The sequence below is a fragment of the Microcaecilia unicolor genome, chromosome 8 (genome assembly GCF_901765095.1).
Source record: "Microcaecilia unicolor chromosome 8, aMicUni1.1, whole genome shotgun sequence".
Classification (NCBI taxonomy): domain Eukaryota; kingdom Metazoa; phylum Chordata; class Amphibia; order Gymnophiona; family Siphonopidae; genus Microcaecilia; species Microcaecilia unicolor.
In genome coordinates, this window is record NC_044038.1 from 131,975,098 (window position 1) to 131,997,283 (window position 22,186).

Below are 22,186 nucleotides of genomic sequence, written 5' to 3' on the forward strand. Positions count from 1 at the left end.
TCAGCTGCGGTCACGCTGTATCTAGCCTTGTTTCATAATCTGGATTTTCCGGTAGGCACCACATCTGCTACATTTCATAGATGGAGACAATTGGGAACTCAATACCTATTTCAAATGCTAAATGATGAAGGTAAATTAAAACCATTCGCAGAACACAAGAACATAAGTGGCGAACTGCAGATCTTTTTGCGTACTTATTATCGCGTCTTTATCAGGTGAATTTTCGAAGGAGAAGGGCGCCCATCTTCCGACACAAATCGGGAGATGGGCATCCTTCTCTCAGGGTCGCCCAAATCGGCATAATTGAAAGCCGATTTCCATCGTGGGGACAATCAAAGTTCACGGGGGCATGTAAGCACCGTACCGAAGGTGGAACTGGGGTGTGATTAAGAGATGGGCGTCCTCGGCCAATAATGGAAACAAGAAGGGCATCCCTGACGAGCATTTAGCCGACTTTACTTGGTCCCTTTTTTCTCACGACCAAGCCTCGAAAAGGTGCCCGAACTGACCAGATGACCACTGGAGGGAATCAGGGATGACTTCCCTTTACTCCCCCCAGTGGTCATCAACCCCCTCACACCCTAAAAAAAAAAAAATAAACATTTTTTTTTCCAGCCTCTATGCCAGCCTCAAATATACCCAGCTCCATCACAGCAGTATGCAGGTCCCTGGAGCAGTTTTTAGTGGGTGCAGTGCACTTCAGGTAGGCAGACCAAGGCCCATTCCCCCCCCACCCCTTACACTTGTGGTGGTAAATGTTGAGCCCTCCAAACCCCTCCAAAACCCACTGTACCCATATGTAGGTGCCCCCCTTCACCCATAAGGGCTATGGTAGTCGTGTACAGTTGTGGAGAGTGGGTTTTGGGGGGGGCTCAGCAGAGAAGGGAAGGGAGTATGGACTTGGGAGCAATTTAGGAAGTCCACTGCAGTGCCCCCTAGGGTGCCCGGTTGGTGTCCTGGCATGTGAAGGGGACCAGTGCACTACGAATGCTGGCTCCTCCCATGACCAAATGCCTTGGATTTGGTCGTTTTTGAGATTGGTGTCCTCGGTTTCCATTATCGGCGAAAACAGAGGTCGCCCATCTCTAAGGTCGGCGATCTCAACATTTAGGTTTACCATCTCTAAGGTCGACCTAAATGTTGAGATTTGGGTGTCCCTGACCGAATTATCGAAACAAAAGATGGACACCCATCTTGTTTCGATAATACGGGTTTCCCCGCCCCTTCGCGGCGCCGTCCTTAGAGATGGACGTCCCCGTTGAATTATGCCCCTCCACGTTACGGATTTAGGATGGACCAACCTGACAGAGGATGTTCAAGACAATTTAAATACAGCGTTAACGCTGGGGGTACAAACATTAGTACCTTTACGATATCATCACAGATATCTATTGGATTCTACCGAGGATTTGAATTATAGCCACTTTGCGGAGATTTGGTCAAAAGAACTAGCAACAGTATTAACAACTGAACAATTTCAAGCATTTGTCCTGAACACATTGAAACATCTTCCCTTTGCTCATTATCTGGAATTACAATATAAATTTGTTCTGAGACTTTATATATCTCCGCATAGAGAATATCATGCGTCATACGGTGGTGAAGGAAATTGCCCAAAATGTCATCAGAGACCAGCAGACCTAAGCCATATGTTTTGGAACTGCCTGCTAATCCGCCACTTTTGGACACAGCTGTTGCAGGCCGGTCACTGCCTTTGGAAATGTAGAGTGGCACAAAACCCGCTACTACTTTTTAATATAACTCATTGTCAAAACTCAAGTCTACCAGGATTTACATCATTTTTATGCAAGGCATTACTTATTGGGAAGAAAGTTATATTGTTGTATTGGAGAAAGAGCCCTGTGCACCGACATTGGCAATGTGGCGCACTCATGTGATTGACTTAATTAAATTGGAGTGTTTTGGAATTAGAGACATCAGCTCAAAAGAAAGAGTAAAATTCCAGTGCACTTGCGAGCGATTCTGGGACACATTACATCCCACTGCTCATAGCCAGTTACTAAATCAGGCTTAATTCTTCTCACAATGTAGTTTAATTGTTCTACAGTGTACAAGATGCAGGATCACTGAAGGGTCTAGGAATGGGGAGGGAGGGGGACGGGTTGTGGGATGGAGTAAGGGCGGGGGAGGAAAGCGGGGAGTTACTATCTCAGTTAAATTTTATTTTTGGATAACATCCCATGTACTGGAACTTCAATTGTTGTGTTTCAATTATGAGTGATGTTTGTGATCATCGAATGCTTTAATAAAGACGATTTAAACATAAAAATGTAATATATAAATCTGTTTACCCTGCTGGTTTTGATTACTTAGGTTCCAAATGGTAGAATTCAATCCCCACGGAAATAGAAGTATTACAAATCATCTTCACTTTTGGAAACTACTAAAAAAAACAATCTCTCCCCACAAATTTCTATAACCAATAATTCATACCTGCTGTTGATACTTTTCAATTAACTGCATAATATTATTGTAACTTTATTACTGTTATATGTAAGCCACACTGAACCGAACTTAGCTTTTGGAATATTGTGGGATATAAGAACAAATAAAATTAAAAAAAAAAATCAATCGGCTAAGACTGGCAAAGAAGGTATAGGGTGGTAATTAACTAGACCATCAAAAAAAAATAAAGCATTCTTTTTCATTAATTTAAACTATTTATTTGCTGCACTGTCTACTGTTCTGGGTCAGTTACAATAACCATCTTTAAGGCAGGGGAAACCACCCCATTGACTGAGCCAAGCTGGGACAGATCTCTTCCTTCAAAGCCTTCAACACAAATGGACTGCAAGGGTGAAGAGGATATCTTGTTCACTTTGAGAATATTAAAATTGCCAGTATTTCTGTATCAGTAACTAGATTAAACTCAACCAAAATGTAATCAGGAATTGTCACAGATAAAAGATTTGACAATGGATGCATAATAGCCCAATATGATCTGCATATTAGAAAAATGCATGGATAGTGGAAGAGTTATGCCTTGGTCACCCAGTGACTAAAAGCGAATATACTTACCTGTAGCAGGTATTCTGAGGACAGCAGGCTTCTTATTTTCACAAGTAGGTAGACGCCGATCCGCGTTGCCCGGTCCGGCATTTATGGTATAGAAAAAACTAGAGCTTTGAAGAGCATGAAACGCGCTCCACCCTGCATGCTTGTTTCTTCCTGCCTACCACGCAAAAGCGACTCCCTCAGTTTAATACTAAAACATAAACAAAATAAAAACATTCAAGGAGACAACTCCAAGGGGAGGTGGGCGGAATTGTGAGAATAAGACTGCTGTCCTTGGAGAATACCTGCTACAGGTAAGTACCTTCGCTTTCTCCGAGGACAAGCAGGCTTGCTTATTCTCACAAGTGGGGAATCCCTAACATCCAGGCTCACCCAAAATAATAAACACTGGTCAACTGGGCCTCACAACAGCGAGAACACAGATTAACCTGAAACTATATACAAACTGAATGAGTGCGCAGCCTGGAACAGAATAAAAAGGGCCTAGGATGGTGGAGCTGGATTCTAGACCCCAAACAGATTCTGCAACACTGACTGCCCAAACCGACTGTCGCATCGGGTATCCTGCTCAAGGCAGTAGTGAGATGTGAATGTGTGGACTGAAGACCGTGTTGCATCCTTGCAAATCTCTTCAATGGAGGCTGACTTCAAGTGGCCTACCGACGCAGCCATGGCTCTGACTTTATGAGCTGTGACATGACCTTCCAAGGTCAGCCCAGCCTGGGCATAAGTGAAGGAAATGCAATCTGTCACCCAATTAGATATAGTGTGTTTCCCTGATGGCAACCCACATCCTTTGGGATCAAAAGAAACAAAAAGCTGGGCAGACTGTCTGTAGGGCTTTGTCCGCTCCACGTAAAAGATCAATGCTCTCTTGCAGTCCAATGTGTGCAAACTGCTTTTGCCAGGATGGGCATGAGGTCAGGGAAAGAATGTTGGCAAGACAATCGACTGGTTCAAATGGAACTCAGACATCACCTTCGGCAGGAACTTAGGATGTGTGCAGAGGACTACTCTGTTGTGGTGAAACTTAGTATAAAGGTGCATCCACTATTAAAGCCTGAAGCTCACTGACCCTATTAGCTGAAGTAACAGCCACCAAGAAAACAACCTTCCAGGTCAAGTATTTCAGATGGCAGGAATTCAGTGGCTCAAAAAAAGCTTTCATCAGCTGGGTGAGAATGACAAAGATCCCATGAAACTGGTGGAGGTTTGACAGGGGGCTTTCACAAAAGCAAACCTCTCATAAAGCGAACTAAAGGCTGTCCAGGGATTGGCTTACCTTCTACAGGTTGATAAGCACTAATTGCACTTGGTCTTGAGACTGATAAGTGTAGAAGGTACTCAAGTAGGGTTTGTGTAGGGCAAGTAAGGGGATCTAGGACCTTGCTCTCACAGCAGACAGCAAACCTCCTCCATTTAAAAGAATAGCACCTCTTAGTGGAATCTCTCCTGGAAGTCAGCAAGACCCGGAGACCCCCTCCGAAAGACCCAAGGAAGCAAATTCTAAGCTCTCAACATCCAAGCTGTGAGAGCCAGAGATTGGAGGTTGGGATGAAGAAGTGACCCCTTGTTCTGAGTGATGAGGGGCAGAAAATAATCCAACCTCCACAGTTCTTCGGAGGACAATTACAGAAGAAGCAGAACCAAATCCGACGTGGCCAAAATGGCACAAATCAGTATCATGGTTCTGCAGTCTTACTTGGGTTTCAACAAAGTCTTTCCCACTAGAGGTACTGAAAGATACGTATACAGAAGGCCTGCCCCCCCAATCGAGAAGGAAGGCATCTGACGCCTGCCGTGGGCCTGAAGCCTGAAATAGAACTGAGGGACCTTGTGGTTGACCTGAGTGGCAAAAAGATCCACTGAGGGGGTGTCCCATGCTTGGAAGATCTTGCGGGCTACACCCATATATTTATAGATCACTCGTGTGGTTGCATTATCCTGCTCAGCCTGTGGGCCACTTCATTGTTTACGCCTGCCAGATAAGTAGCTTGGAGAAACATGCCGTACTGGTGAGCCCAATGCTACATCTGGACACCTTCCCGACACAGAGGGCGAGATCCAGTGCCCCCCTAACTTGTTGGTGTAATACATTGCAACCTGATTGTTTGAATTAGAATAATTTGACAAGACGGCCAATCCCTGAAAGCCTTTAGAGCGTTCCAGATTGCTCGAAGCTCCAAGAGATTGATCTGAAGATTTGTTTCCTGGGAGGACCAAGTGCCCTGAATGTGAAGCCCATGTACATGAGCTCCCCATCCCAGGAGAGATGCATCCGTCGTAAGTACATTTGTGGCTGAGGAAACTGGAATGGAAGTCCCAGAGTCAAATTGAACCGAATCATTCATCATTGAAGAGAGCGTACAAGCTCCGGGGACACTTGGATGACATCTTCTAGACCCCCCGTGGCTTGGTACCACTGAGAGCCCAGGGTCCACTGAGCAGATCTCATGTGCAGGCGTGCCATGGGTGTAATGTACGCTGTGGAACCCATGTTGCCCAACAATCTAAACATCTGCTGAGCTGTGACCTGCTGTGATGTCTGCACCTTGGATGCAAGCGAAAGAATGTCTGCACGCACCCCCAGGAGGTAAGCTCGGAAATTCCTCGTACCGAGCAGGGCTCCTATGAATTCCAATTGTTGAACAGGATGGAGATGGGACTTGGGGTAGTTGATGACAAACTCTAGTAGTTACAGCACCTGAATAGTCATCAGCATGGACTCCCGAGCACCGTCCTCTGAAGTGCTCTTCACCAGCCAATCATCGAGATATGGGAACACATGGACTACCAGTCTATGTAGCGACGTTGTGACTACCGCTAGACACTTGGGAAAGACCCTGGGAGCCAACATGAGGCCAAAAGGCAACATGCGGCATTGAAAGTGATGTGTTCCCAGCCGAAATCAAAGATAGTCCGGTGGGCTGAAGTATTGGGATGCGAGTATATGCATCCTTCAAGTCCAGAGAGCATAGCCAATCACTTTCCTGAATTAGGGAAACCATCCTGAACTCTTCTCCGACTATAAATTTGTTCAGGGCCCTTAGGTGTAGGATGGGACGCATCACCCCCCCTCCCCCCCCCAATCTTTTTCTGCACAAGGAAGCACCTGGAATAGAAACCGTGCCCTTCTTCTCCTAGTGGAACAGGTTTGACTGCATGGGCCTTCAGAAAGGCAGAGAATTCTGAGAGCTTAAGGGATGAGCTCTCGGTGGGCAATATGGAAGGCCTGGAAATCAAATTGAGGGCATATCCGAGCTGGACTATTTGAAGAACCCACCGGTCGGAGGTTATAGGAGGCTACCTTTGGTGCAAAAAACTCTTAACCTCCAACCGGCAAGTCATCTGGGACGGACACTTTGACTGCGGCTATGCTTTGCTGGAGCCAGTCAAAAGCTTGTCCTTTTCTTTTGCTAGGGAGCAGCAGGGGCCTTAGGTGCACACTGTTGACATGAATAAGTCCAGGCTGGCGAGCTGCAGGAGTGTAACTACACCTAGAGTAATAGTAGGGAGCACTCTGCGACTTACCAAAAAACCTCCTAGATGAGGAGGCAGTTGCAGAAGACACCCAGCGGGAGAGAGAAGATATGGTATCCTTATGCTTCTTGATTTGGTCAGCAACCTCCTCAACCTTCTCTCCCAAAAGATTATCCCCCCAGCAAGGGGCATCTGCCAACCTCTGCTAAACAGAATGTTCCAGGTCAGAAACACGCAACCATGAGAGTCTGTGCATTGCCATACATTGGGAAGAGATCCTGGATGCCACGTCAAAAAGTGTCGTAAGTGCCCCTAGCCAAGAACTTGTGACACACCTTCTGCTGCTTCACCAACTGGCAAAAAGGCTTGGCCTGTTCCAGAGGGAGCTCATCGACCAAGTCTGACGGCTGCCTCACCGAGTTCCGCAAGTACACGCTCGTGAAGAGTTGGTATGACTGGATACGGGAGATGAGCATAGTGGCCTGATACATCTTCCTCCCAAAAGAATCCAGGGTCCTAGCTTCTCTGTCTGGGGGAGCAGAGGCATAGTCCCTAATACTCCTGGCTCTTTTGAGAGCGGCGTCCACCACCATGGAATCATGAGGTAACTGGGAATTTACAAAACCAGGTTCACCATGGATCTGATACTGGGTGTCATATCTTCTTGGGGACCACAGGGACAGAGGGGATGCCCAGTTCCGTACGAAGACTGCCTTGAGAACCTCATGGAGAGGAGCAGTCACAGCCTCCTTAAGAGGGGAGGTATAGTCCAGGACCTCAAGCATCTTGGCCGTGGGCTCATCCTCCACTTCCACAGGAAATGGAATGGCAGCCACATCCCTCACAAAACATGTAAAAGAGGTTCTCGGGTAGAAAGAAAGAATCTCCTCTCAGGTGGAGGGCAGGGCTCAGAAGGGATCCCATAGGACTCGTCGGAGGAAAAGTACCTGGGATCCTCTTCACATTCCCATCAGCACTCTTCCTTGGTGTCAGATAAAACCTCAATAAGGGATGTGCGAGACCGAGCCTGCCTCGATGCCGAGGACCCATGTCCTCAAGAGCGGTGCTGACAGACCGGCTCCCGTCTCGACTCCGACAAAGCTTCCTCCACAGACATCGAGGGGGAACTAGCCTGGGTGGCAGTAAACCCCGGGGCCGGAAGCGGTGCCGGCGTCAGAGGCCACACCGTAGGCTCCAAAAATCTTCTCGCATTCAGCCTCCCAGGAAACCTTCTTTATACGAAGGCAGAGAACATAGTTAGCAGGGCTATGGTCAGGCCCAAGGCACTGAAGACACCAGGAATGGGTGTCCTTCCCTGAGATGGTCTGATTGCACCAGGTACAATGCTTGAAGCAATTGGGAGTCTTTGTGGACATGGAAGGGAAAACTTCACTGGCCAAATCAACCGACGCAATGGTGCCTGAAAAAAAGGGGCAAAGGCACAAAAAGAAGAAACCCTACCAGGGCAGACCTAAAACCAGCCCGCGCCGAAAAAGAAAAAACTTAAACGTCAGTCAAACTAAGCAGGCACTCAAAAAAACAAGCGCAATCACTATAAACCTGGCATGTGAGGAGACGCAACTAAAAGCAGCTGCTCCTCAAGTGGAAAAAGCGAAACTGAAGGAGTCATGTTTGCACAGCGGGTGGGAAGGCACTTGCAAATGAGCGGAGGAGCATGGCTCGTGATCTTCAAAGCTCTAGTTTTTTTCTATGGCATAAATGCCAGACTGGGCGACGCAGATTGGCGCCTACCTACTTGTGAGAACAAAGCCTGCTTGTTCTCGGAGAAGCATAATTCCATTTGAAAACTGGCCCAATTTTTTCTCTTTAGAAGGGCGTACAGTATGCAGTGACAGACCAGAATGAGCAGATTTTAAAATTGTTATCCTCTGGCTTTATCTCTGATGCAGATGGGACCCAGAGTAACAGGGAAAGTTATATCTTCCATCTGTACTGTTATGAACTTCTAGCAATCTTACTGAGCCGCACCATTCTTATATAAAAAGCCTTGATATTTGCTCACTCACCTGACCACTGTCTACCACATAGATAATGATATCACCCTTTTCCTCAAATAATCGCTGATGCACAGCAGCGAGGTCTGATGTGTCATATGTGTAACCGCCATCAGATTTCACAATTGTTAAGGGAATGGAACATCCCGGGGGGAATACAATTTTCCGCCCCTCATCGTCCTGGACCAAGCCTGTAGGGAAACAGAAGGAGATTTTTATTTACTGCACACCAACAGTTAATTCTGAACAAGTCAATTGGCTGGAAATGAGTATATTGATCACCTAGAAAATGTTCCTGTGTCACAAGCACAGCTAGAAACATAGGAAATTAGAAAATGGCACATAAAGACATTTTGGCTTATGAATCTGTCCATCCATATGGACGGACAGCGTCTGTTCACGCTTTCCAAAAACACTAGGACTAGGAGGCATGCGATGAAGCTACAATGTAGTAAATTTAAAACGAATCGGAGAAAAGTTTTCTTCACTCAACGTGTAATTAAACTCTGGAATTCGTTGCCAGAGAATGTGGTAAAGGTGGTTAGCTTAGCGGATTTTAAAAAAAGGTTTGGACGGCTTCCTAAAGGAAAAGTCCATAGACCGTTATTAAATGGACTTGGGGAAAATCCACTATTTCTGGGATAAGCAGTATAAAATGTTTTGTACATTTTTGGGATCTTGCCGGGTATTTGTGACCTGGATTGGCCACTGTTGGAAACAGGATGCTGGGCTTGATGGACCTTTGGTCTTTCCCAGTATGGCAATACTTATGTACTTATGTAACTACTCAACTCTATAATCCCTTGCTCTCTTAGAGATCCTCTATCTTGAATTCATATGCAGTTCTTGTCTCCACCACCACTGGGAGACTATTACACACATCCACCACCTTTTCCATAAGGAGAAATTAGATCTTACCCGCTAATTTTCTTTCCTTTAGTCCCATACTTGCGGAGTGCTGCACCCATCGGCATGCAGGTGAAGACAGAAAAACATACAACTGCACTATAAAGGCTCCATGCAGCTCCACTACTTCAGAATTTGAATTAACAAAAGCAGAGAAAACCCATGAAGACTAAACACTAATAGAACTTTATTCCATATGCCTTTAAAGAACACTCATCTAACCACAATGTTGCGGAGACACAACAAGAAGCAAAAAAAGTAAGAACTGCGAGGAAACATTAATGAGTCCAACAGTACCTTGACTGTTTAGTACAGTGGGAACCTGGACTGATCTGATGGCAAAGGGGAAAAAAAAGCAGTTAAGATCAAATTTCTTCTTCCCTAGCGTCATCAGTTCAGTCCAGAACTTGTGGGATGTAGCAAAACAGTTTTCAAGAAGGGAAGGATTCAGCGATCCCAGCCACTACTACTGAAGCCCCAAAGGTAGCTTCTGCTCTGGCTGCAACATGCAAGCGATAATGTTTATAAAAAGGCGTGGAGAGAAGACCATGTCACCACTTTACAAATGACTAACGCTCTGAGCTCTGCCCAAGAAATAGCCACAGGTGGAAGAAATCATGACTTTAAGCCACTATGCAACGATTGCCGTAAAAGCAGTCTGACCTATTTTGGGAGACATTTGAAAGTCAGTCTCTACAAGATATCCCACTAAGGCTGCGAGAACATCCAGACATCCGCGAGAAGGAAACTCATTCCCATAATCCTCCTTATGAAAGGAAGGGAGAAGCAAGGTCAGATTCATATGAAATAGGGAAACCTCCTTTTGGGAGAAAAGCAGCAACAGTACAAACGGACACTTCCACTTTCTTTAAATACAGAAATGGGTTCCGACAGGATAGAGCTTGTAACTAAGAAACCCGGAGAGCCAAGGCAATGGCCATGAGAAACACTGTTTTGAATGTGACATCTTTAAGTGTGGCTCTTTTAAGAGGCTCTAACGAGGTCCCTTTTTGAAGCACTTTGAGAACCAGATTCAAACTTCATTCAGGACACAGACCTAATTGAGGGCCAGAGATAACTGACTCCTTGCAAGAAATTGGACCACATCTCAATGAGATGACAAGGAGGAATTTTCCAGATGTCGTAAAAATTAAGCTAATGCTGCCACTTTTAATGAAGCCAGGGCTAGACCTTTGGAAAGACCAGGAAGTGTCGCTCAACCAGGGACAAGAGCTCTTTCTGAACATCAATCTTCAGAACTTCTCCAGACCCTAGAGCTGCTGACGTCAAATGCTTCCTGACTCGCAGAAGGGTAGTCATGATCTCTTCTGAATCTCCCCTATGCCTTAACCTTGATCTTTCAAGAGTCAGGCTGTAAAAACAAAGGGGAGAGGATTCTCCATGAGCAATGGGCCTTGACAAAGAAAGAAATTCCCTGAAGGAGCAGATTAGCTCCATGTATCATAGCTTTCTGGGACCAATCTGGCAACACCAGAACTACTGAGGAACTGAGTTCAATTCCCACTTCAGGCACAGGCAGCTCCTTGTGACTCTGGGCAAGTCACTTAACCCTCCATTGCCCCATGTAAGCCACATTGAGCCTGCCATGAGTGGGAAAGCACGGGGTACAAATGTAACAACAACAACTACCTGACCTGGATTGGAGGCTACCATTTGCAGTACCAGGCCTATCATTGGCCATGGCAGAAACATGTACAGGAGGCCAAACATCAGCCAGGATTGCACTAGGGCATCAATTCCTTCTATCGAATATTCCCTATGCCTGCTGAAGTGAGCTACTTTGACTTGGTCACCATCAGGTTAAACACCGGCTGACCCCAATGCTCTATTATCTGATCGAAGGCTCCTCAAGTCAACACCCAATTCCCTGAATCTACCTGAAGATTCTGCTTCCACATAATGTGTGCTGTTGAGAGGCAGGAGATTTGATGCTCTGCCCAGCAAAAGAGGAAGTGAGACTAGAGCCAGATGAACACTCTTTGTGCAGAGCTGAGTTGGGAACAATGAACAAATGGTGCAGACAAACGACAATCAAATGCAGAAAAAAGTTCACGGGCAGGGCAGTAGGGAATAATGAGACTAGCTACATACGGAGGAGAACCGAAGCATAAGGCTTTAAAAGTAATGGTCAAGATTTTATGAAGGATGTGATACTTTATGGAAAGCCAATGATGCTCTTTCAGGAAAAGTGTTATATGATCATAACGACAGGCATGTGGATGGCAGTGTTCTGTACTGACTGCAATTTACGAAAAGAAATATCAGAGAGACTGACATATATGAAACTGCAATAATCCAGTTTCGTAGCAACCAGTGCATAAAGTAAAGTGGCACAACTATTGTTATTGAGAAATGGATGGAGGGAGCACACTAGACGCAAAGAGTAAAAACAGTTCCTGATGGTAACAGAAATATGTGCAGAAAAAGCGCACTATCGAAATGAACTCCCAAGGTATTTCATAGTGTCTACAAAGCAGATGGGAACACCATCAATGGCAGGTGTAGAAGGTGGTGCAGAGCAATGACCAGTGAGAGTCAGACTGCTGATTTATTTTTTGATTAAGGTGAAGAAAATGAGAAACAAGCCAAGAGGAAACTACACCGAGAAATCTTTGTAAAAAACTGAGGTCAGGGTGATAATGGTCCTAGAGGGAAACTATGAGGATAGTGCTGGGCAGACTTATACGGTCTGTGCCAGAACCGGTGGTGGGAGGAGGGGCTGGTGGTTGGGAGGCGGGGATAGTGTTGGGCAGACTTATACGGTCTGTGCCCTGAAAAGGACAAGTACAAATCAAGGTAAGGTATACACAAAAAGTAGCAGATATGAGTTTAACTTGTTGGGCAGACTGGATGGACCGTGCAGGTCTTTTTCTGCCGTCATCTACTATGTTACTATGTATATTTTACATGCAATTCTTGGATAAGAGATGACACTGAACTAAAGAAAACACTGAAGAGCAAGAGAGACATAACTGAACCCCGAGAAACACCACAACTAAGGGGCGTAGGAACTGAAAGAGAAGACAGAAGGGATACTTGAAAAGAATGACCAGTAAGAAAAGAACAAAACCAGAGAAGTACAGTACCCGAGAGAACCAGAGAAGGCAGTTTGGACAGCAAGAGAGTGACTGACCAAATCAAAGACAGAAGAAAGATCTAATGAAACCGATAGAAAGGCCTTACCCTGTTCAATAGCAGTATGATAATCATTCAGCAGAGATGCAATAACTATTTCAGTGGCATATCCCCGGCGAAAGCCAGACTGAGAGGGATGAAGCATCAAGGTGGTCTGAGAGTTGTCTAAAAACACAGCGTTCTAAGAGTTCACTCAGAAAAGGTAGGTTTGAAACAGGGCGATAATTTCTGATATGTACATAAAGTATTGCCACACTGGGACAGACCAAAAGGTCCATCAAGTCCAACATCCTGTTTCCAACAATGGCCAATCCAGGTCACAAATATCTGGCAAGATCCTGAAGAAGTTCAACACATTCCATGCTGCTTATCCCAGAAATAAGCAGTGGATTTTCCCCAAATCAATTTAATAAAATGGTCCATGGACTTTTCCTTTAGGAAGCCATCCAGACCTTTTTTAAACCCCGCTAAGCTAACTGCCTTTATCACATTCTCTGGTAACGAATTCCAGAGTTTAATTACACATTGAGTGAAGAAACATTTTCTCCAATTCGTATTAAATTTACTACTTCATAGCTTCATCGCATGCCCCCTAGTCCTAGTATTTTTGGAAAGAGTAAACAAGTGATTCACGTCTACCCGTTCCACTCCACTCAGTATTTTATAGACCTCTATCATATCTCCCCCTCAGCCATCTTTTCTCCAAGCTGAATTCAGAAGGGACATTCATGGGAAGATATTCAATGGAGTATTATTGATAAAATTGTATCAGGATTTGAAGGTGGAGATATTAACAGGCTATTGAATTACAAGGAGCAGAGGTGGATTTTTTTTCTTTAAACAGTATGTCACCAGCAAGTTTGAATTTGAAGCTCGATTCAAGGTCATTGCTGTGAAGCAGTATCTGATTGATGGGGCGGGTTAACTGGTTTGTCATTAAGTACTATGTCATACAAAGTGCCTTCAGTTTCTTGAAGAGTTTAGGCAGTGTGAGCACAGTTATTTATACATACATATATATAATATTTATTTGTGCCAGGACTGCCTCTGATGCAGTACCGAAATGTGGCGAAATGGGGTTTCAAGCCTGTGAATTGTAATAAAATTTTCATGCAGTGTATTTCTCATTTGATCAGCAGGTGGTATTTGTTCTGTGTTTTAAAGCTGTTGCAGAGTAAGTGGTTTTCTTTTCAGTTTAGCCCTGTGGAAATGCTACCTGCAATGCCACTGGCCAGATACTTTCAAAGTTGGTGCTCTGGGCTCTGATTGGCCCTGGAGTTGAAATCCAACCAGGAGATACTGGACTTTCCCCAGTCTCAGATGGGGAATGCAGAGGGTAAACATTTCTGCCCTGAGGCCCTTTTCAAGCACTGTGAGCAGTTATTTTCTTCAAACTCTCCAGGTGCTACCCAGGTAGTGACAAAGTCTTTCGACAGTTTTAATATTGATCCTTATTCAGTTACCTGTTATTGCTTGTTTTATACTGTCCACTGTTCTATTTCTGTGATAATAAACCCATTAGTTTATTAGCTTTGATGTCCTGGTGGTTTGTGTTTTGGGTCTAGGAGTGCTTTCTAAGAACTGTGGGACCCCCTGGGAATGTGGCCCCAGTGTCCTAGAAATCACCGGGGAAATAACTAGAGTATGAGACTAGCTCAGAGGCAAGTGGAACCCAGTCGGTGGTGTAGACCACATGTCCAGGTGCAGGCAGGCCTGAGCAGTGCTAGAGACAGACCCTCCAGGTGGCCGCAGGGTTAACCCTAGGTGGGTGGCTAGGCGTTTCATGACATGAAACATGGCAGTGTTGGTCAGTCTGTGACTACAAATAAATGCTCTTTACAAAAATATTTATAATACTTTTAAGCTTTTGTAGTTTTGAAATAAAGGATTGTAAATACTATTAATAAAAACTTGTCAAAGCACGATACTGACCCGATGAAGAGGCTAGGTGAGTCATGAGTGAGAGGCTCATGTGAAATGAATCACCACTGAGGAGTCAGTATTTTTTTTTTTTTATAAGTATTTTTATTAAGTTTTCAACAAATAAAGTACAAGTGCTAATAACAACATATATTTCACCTTCTTGCATGTTCCATTCTCCCTCCCCTTCCCTCCCCCCCTGCATATGTTATTGATAATGACCATTATGTCCACATATTGTTGTTTGGGTCCAGTTCGATATCAAGGAGTTACTATTATTTTTGGTGCATCCAAATCCACACCCGCTGTCCGTCTCCATGTCGAATATTTGTCCCATTGTTTATAAAATTGCGTAATCCGTCCTGACTTTATCGCTGTCATTTTAGACATTTGATAAAGATAGTCCATCTTGTGTGTCACCTTTATCACTGGTGGTATCGTGGGGTGCTTCCACGCCGATGCCAATGTAATTTTTCCCGCGACTAGCCACATCGAGGCCAGCCGGTATGTTGCCATTGGGATGTTTGCTGGTTGAAAATGTAGTAGACATGTCTCTGCCTTAAAATCATATGGTTTCCCTATGATTTTTTCTAGCGTTTGGATTAGTTCACGCCAGTAGTTCTGTGCCTTAGGGCATGTCCACCATATGTGAATCATATCACCCTTCTCCTCGCACCCCCTCCAACACCATCCATTGCCTTTCTTATACATTTTTGCTATTTTGTGAGGAGTCATATACCATTGGTAGAGCATTTTATATCCATTTTCTATCAGTGAACTAGAGATAGAAACTCTTAGCATATTCCTCAGTGCCTTATCCCACTTGTTGGTATCATAGCTTATCTTTAGGTCTTTCTCCCACCTTTGGGTGTAATATGTTAATGGATTATTATATGATCCCAATGCTTTATATAGCCGAGATATGCATCCTCTTTGATAACTTCCTCCCATAGCTATCTCTAAGGCGGTATCTTCCATATTCAATTCCTTTTTAGCCCTCCTGTTTATATAATCGTGGATTCTAGTGTAATGATAGTAGTGTGACCCTGGAAGATCATATTCTTCTTGTATTTCTGCAAATGGAATCATAGTCCCTTCTTCCCATAGTTGGTTCAAAGCCTCTAATCCCTTATGTTTCCAAATCCTAAACACATTATCAGCTGTCCCTATAGGACTTCCCATTGCTGTCTGTATCTTCATACGCCTAAAGTGTTTCCTTCCTGGGAAAAATTTTTGCCTTAGAGTATTCCAAGTTTGTAAGGGAAACCGTATTGCCAGTGGCGCCCCTCCTATATATGTTAATAATTGCCTCTGTGTGACCCATAGTATTGTATCTAAGTTCTTCATTCCCATCCAGTATTGTTCTATTTGTATCCATGGCTTTAAAACTTTGGAACCCCATGCCACCAGCACGCGTAATTGGGCTGCTTGATAATATTGGAGGAAATTGGGTACTCCCATGCCCCCCCTGTCTTTATGTTGAAACATGATAGCTGCCCTTACTCTAGGTGGTTTATGTTGCCATATGTAAGCGAATACTTTGCGATGTAAGCGACGAAAAAATTGCCTAGGGATCGGTAGGGGCAGTGCCAAGAATAAGTATAAAATCTTTGGTAAGACTATCATTTTTACTGCTGATATCCGTCCCAGCCATGATAGTTCCAGCCCTTCCCATCTCTCCAATTCCTGGAATAATTCATGAATTTTATGGGGAAAATTTGCCTCAAATAGATCTGTTATTTTGGCTGTTAGATTGATCCCCAAGTATCGCAGTGATCGGGTAACCCAGTGGAACGCATATTTTTGTCTCAGTGACTGTTTCGTCTCTTCAGATAAGCCCACCCCCATTATCTCTGATTTATCCATGTTCACCCGAAATCCCGACAACCTCCCATATTCTTCTAGACTTATCATTACCCCTGTCAATGACTCTTGAGCACGGGTTAATGTAAGCAAAATGTCGTCTGCAAACAACATTATTTTGTAAGTTTCCGCCCCTAATGTCAGACCATGTATACCAATATGTTGTCTAATGTTTTGCGCCAACGGTTCTATTGTGAGTGCAAATAGTAATGGGGATAATGCACACCCCTGACGAGTACCCCTCCCTAGGTGTATTAATTCAGTGACCGAGCCATTAATTCGTAGTTTAGCTATGGGATCCGCATATAGTAATGCTAGCCATGACATGAATCGTCCCGATATACCCATCTGTTCTAGTACTGAGAACATAAATGTCCATCGGACACGATCAAACGCCTTTTCGGCATCTAGTGATAATAGCAGCGTTGGTTGTTTCGTGTCCCCTGCTTCATGAATGAGATGTATCGCTCTCCGTACATTATCAAATGTTTGTCTCCCTTCTATGAACCCAGTTTGGTCAGCGTGGACTAATTTTGACATCACTTGTTGTAATCGGTGGGCTAGGATTTTTGTAAAGATTTTATAGTCTGACCCTAACAGTGAAATTGGTCTGTAAGACCCACACCTCTGTGGATCCTTTCCAGGCTTCAATAATAGTGTTATAGTTGCCAGTCGCCATGAATATGGTAACTCTGGTTGGGCGTCCATTTCGTTAAATACTCGAACCAATACTGGGGCCAACATATTACTATATTTTTTATAGTATTTGTTTGTATACCCATCTGGGCCCGGGGCCTTCCCATTCGGCAGATTCCGTATGGCCCACTGCACTTCTTCTAGGGTGATTGGATGGGATAATGTCTCTGCTTCCCCTCCTGTCAGTTTGGACAACTTTGTCTCGTTCAGATATTGATGGGTTTCTTGTGGTGTTGCTAAATCCTCAGCCTGATATAATCCCTGGTAGAATTTATGAAAGACATCTTTGATGTCTTCTAATTTAGTGCATACTTTCCCTTCGTCTGCATGAATTGTGTGTATATATGAGTTTAGAGCCCGTTTCTTCAATTTATGTGCTAATAACCTCGATGTTCTGTTGCCAAATTCGAAATGTGTTTGTCTGACCTGTTGTAATTGCTCAGCTACTTCCGCTAGTTGTATTTCTCTCAGAGCCAGTTGTATAGCGTGTATGCGATTTTTATCCTCTTTTGATATTGGTTGCCGCTGAGAATACAAAGTCAAATCCAATAATTCCGCATGTAAGGCTTGTGTTTGAATATTTGTTTGTTTCCTAAGATGTGCTTGTATCGCTATTATTTTTCCCCTAATTACTGCCTTTAGGCCCTCCCATAGTATCTGTGTTGTAACCTCCCCATTATCATTGATAGTTAGATATTCCTTTATCTCTGCTTCTATGCGTGTAACCACTGTAGTGTTTGCTAATAATTCATCTTTAAACCGCCATATTGGGGCCTCTGGGGGTCTCACCACCCATTCCAAGTCTAGAGTAACCGGGGCATGGTCCGACCATGTTCTAGGGTGTATTGATATATCTTCTATTTTTGAGAATATGTTTGGAGGTCCTAGCCACATGTCTATGCGTGATTGTGAGTCATGAACTCCCGAGTAGTATGTGTACCCCCTGGCTTGTGGATGTTGGTGGCGCCAGAGATCTATTAGATGCCATGTTTCCAGGAATTTGTGTAGCTGGGCCCTTTCTGTTTGAGCATATCTTACTCCTTCTGTTGAGTTATCTAGTTTCGGGCATATCGTCAAGTTAAAGTCACCGCCCACTAGCAGTGTGCCCTCTATATTCTTACTCAGTATTTTAGTTACGTCTCTATAGAAGGCTCCTTGACGTTCATTTGGGGCATATATGTTTACTAAGGAAAGTGTCTCCGTCCCTAGTTTCACCACCAAGAGTAAATATCTGCCTTCTCTGTCCCTTTTTATATTCTGTATCTGCCATGGGAATTTGTTAGTCAATATAATCATTACTCCCTTTTTCTTTTTTTCTTTATGATTAGATGCAAAATATGTGTATTGGCCCCTGTTCCCTTGGCAGAGATGTTCCTTAGCTGGTAGCAGGTGTGTCTCCTGTATAAAGGACACATCTGCCTTTAAGCGTTGTGTCTCTTTGAATAAAAGTTGGCGTTTTGTGGGTGAGTTTAGTCCCTTGACATTAAGGGTCATCCATGTTATCTTACTCATCCCCAGGTCTTGTGTAATGTTTTGTAGTTCCAACCCCCTGTCTGAAATCTCATTAGCAACTCCACTGTTATGTTAAATATGGTCATTAAGTTCTCATGTTTACTTCTTCTATCTCCCTTCCCCTCCCCCCTCCCTCTTTTTCCCCTCCCTCCTAGTTGGCACATATGCTTCCCGTGCATTGATGTGCCTTTGGGGAAGAGACCTCACCCCCCTTTTTACTCATACATATAACATAACCCTTCTTTAAAACAATATCAAAACAACTAGTTGTATTATATATCAACCTTAACAAACCTACCACTTCTTATAGGTCAAATGCATGTCTTATAGTAGAGTAAGTCTATCTATTGTTTCCTTGCCTATATGGCTTGTTCTGTGGGCAGTCCTCTTTCTGTTGTTTATTGTCCACTGGATTCCTGTACACTTCTCAGCCTGGGGTCCGAGCTCTGTCTCTGAAGGCGTCCTCTACCTTTTGTCACTCTTTGCCATCTCGGTTTGCTCGATTTAGTCGAAGCAGGAGGTTGAGTTGTATTCCCTTCCCCCGCGCTGATGTTGTCAGGCAGTAGTTCTCTTGCTTCTTCCAAGCTTCGTATTTGATGGAGCTTGCCGTCTTTGTAGAAACGTAAGGCAAAGGGATAGCCCCATCGATATCGGATCCCTTCTTTTTGTAGCATTTGTGTGAGAGATTTCAGCTCCATTCTCCTTTTCAGGGTGCAGGCTGCTAAATCTTGATAGCAGTATATCACATTTGAGTCCCATTGAAAGTCTTTTGTCGCTCGAGATGCCTGCATAACTTTTTCTTTTAGCTTAAAATCTGCAAAGCATGCTATTATATCCCGTGGTCTATTTGCTCTTGGTGATCCTAGCGCCCTATGGGCGCGTACAATCTGGATCTCTGTTGATTCCTCAGTAATTTGTAGTGTGGCCAGCAATGCGCTTGCGATCTTTTGCGCCACCTCCTCACAATCAGTATATATTGGGACCTCTGGGAGTCCTCTAAATCTTACATTATTTCTTCTGCTGCGGTTCTCTAAGTCTTCTAATTTGTCCCAGATCTGTTGGACCTCTTGTTTAGAGTCGGCTGTGTGTCTATTTAAACTCTGTATGGCCTCGGCCTGCTCCTCAAGTCTGTCCTCGTTCTCTGCCACGCGAACACCGAGCGCTCCTATTTCTCCTCTTAGGTCTGCGCCCAGTGTCGCGAGATCCGACCGCATGGCCTTCAGGTCCGCTTGTATTTCCTTCACCCAAGCGCCGATATCCCGCAATGTTGTCTCCTCTTGTCCCGGGCCATCCCCAGACTCGAATAAAGATGGAGAGCTATGCTCTTGTTGCTCGTTTGGTGAGTCGGGTGGCCGTTCCGCCGAGGCGTCGCCATTTTTGTTCGCAGCAATGTTTGCATAGGCGAACGCTGACAGATCTACCACGGAGGTTTGTGATAGCATCTTTCCTTGCTTGCCTGATGTTTATTCTTGTTTATCGCTCTGCAGTTCTCGTTTCCCGTTCTTATTTCAGGGTAGTTTTATTATTTTTTGCTCGGGGTTCGTCGGAGCTCTTGGCTTATGCTGCCATCTCCGCTGGTGACGTCACTTCCTCTCGAGGAGTCAGTATTTTGAAAGTTTTTTGCTGGCGCTGGGTAATTTATGTTGTGATTTGATGCCTCCACCTTGAGAGTTTGCTACAACCTTTAATTTGACTAAAAATAGTCTGTCATGGAAAATATCTGCCACAAAGGCTTGAAAACCAATAGTCGTTTAAAGGTCAAATGTAGTACATGTATGTTTTGTACAACTGTTATTTAAAATGTCAGACCTAAATTTGAGGGATTATACAATAAAAACACTCTGCAAACCAAAATGGCACACAGACTATATGTATAAAGCAACAAAACTAAAATATATGGTTTAAATATAGTCTTGTCATGCGCAAATATTTGTTACAAGTACTACAATGTAATACTAATATGCAAAATAAAACAAATCAATGTGTGCATAATGCTGTATGTGCAAATATAGCTTTGCTACTGAGCATAGTGTAGAGATGACAATTTAAAAAACGGAATAGAATGGCTGTGGTGTAATGGGAGCAAGGGACAGGAGGGCAGCTGTTTCACAGAAAAGGACAATAATCTATTTCCATGTTTAAGGCATAATGGTACTGAACTTGTAAATTAACTTCTGTTCCTTCTCTGAGTAAAAGGTAATCAGGATTGCCTGTTCTCCAATGTGGTTTGCAAATCTTGAATACGAGAAACTTAAGGTCATCCACAGAGTAATTAAATGTATTCCAATGAGTGCACTTCCGATGTTCCTGTTAATACAGCTACAGTATTCTATGAGCCGAGTCGTGATCATTCTCTTGGTTTTCCCAATATATAACAAAGGACACGGACACTGACTAAGTACAGGACCATGGGACAAGTTGCCATTAAACGCGTGTCTTAATTCCAAATCCTGTATATTGGTACAGCTTCCCTTTTAAGGTGTCCAAGAGAACTCCCAAAGATTGTTCTTGTTGAAGTCGAGTACCCAACCCAGAGAGTGGAGAAGTTGCACTGATCTCAAAGTCACCCAAACACTGTTCTGATGGAAGAAGGCTTGATCAACCAGTTATCCTGGCCGGTTAAATGGCTTGTACAAACTATCTGCTGATATTCAGTGGCACTTAACCGGTTAGTGCCGCTGAATATAAGCACTGACTGCTAAACTGAAAGTCGGCTATTTTGCAGGCGGTTTGGGGACGGAATCGGCACTAATGCAGGTAAAGTGCCAACATTCAGCACTTGACTAAGTTAAGCAGCCAAACTGGACTGCATAAAACAGTTGTTTCTTTATGTGGTGTCGCTTCGGCAGTTAAGTGCTAAATATTACACTTAACCGGTAAGTGATAGCTGGATGCATAAACGTGGATATGGCCCTGCATTGAATACCGGGGCATAAAGCTGGTGGTGGCTAAAAAAAAAAAAAAACCTGCTTGCCACCACTGACAGTATTTGAGCTGGTTTCCCATTTCTTAAGGCTTAAAAGTCATCGTTAAATATTTTAAAACTTGGTACAAGCTGCAACTGGCAGTCGGTATGACAACTCAACTAAATAAAGCAACACAATTTGTATTTTAGTTTTAATTAGTCCCCTTTCCAAACTCAAGCTCAAGGCGAGCTATTGTAAATGAATGTATGTTTTTCCCTTCTGCGGAAGGCTTATGATCCAAGATTGGACTTGATAGAAAGAAAATGATTCCCCCAGGGTCACAAGACATGTCACTGGCAGAAGCAGATTTGAACACTTGATTCCTTGGTTCTCAGTCTGCTGGTCTAATCTCCAGGCTCCAAAAACAGTCAAACACCAGAGTTATCTGAAAATACTTTCCAGCCAACCAGGATACCCTCATAGAACTACATTAATGCAATTTTTTTTAACATATCAAAGAAAATGGGAAAAATTAAGACTCTCTTATGCTTTTTCGATACTTTCAAGCAGTGCAGCTGAAAATATTGGCATCATGGGTTAATGAGGAAGATAAACCGTGGCTTCAAATAGAAAAACATTGGATAGGTCATAATCACCCAGCTGCGCTGCGCTGCTCTGGCTCCCCCCCCCCCCCCC

At 44.0% G+C, this 22,186-nt stretch overlaps 1 protein-coding gene across 1 annotated transcript in view; it reads right to left on the bottom strand.

Annotated features, from left to right (window-relative positions):
- Nucleotides 1–22,186, bottom strand: part of RARS1 (arginyl-tRNA synthetase 1) — a 190,043-nt gene that overhangs the window by 76,827 nt on the left and 91,030 nt on the right. Inside the window, exon 11 of the mRNA XM_030211798.1 lies at nt 8,544–8,722. Within this exon, the coding sequence (XP_030067658.1) occupies nt 8,544–8,722 (179 nt within the window). The remainder of the gene's footprint in view (nt 1–8,543; nt 8,723–22,186) is intronic.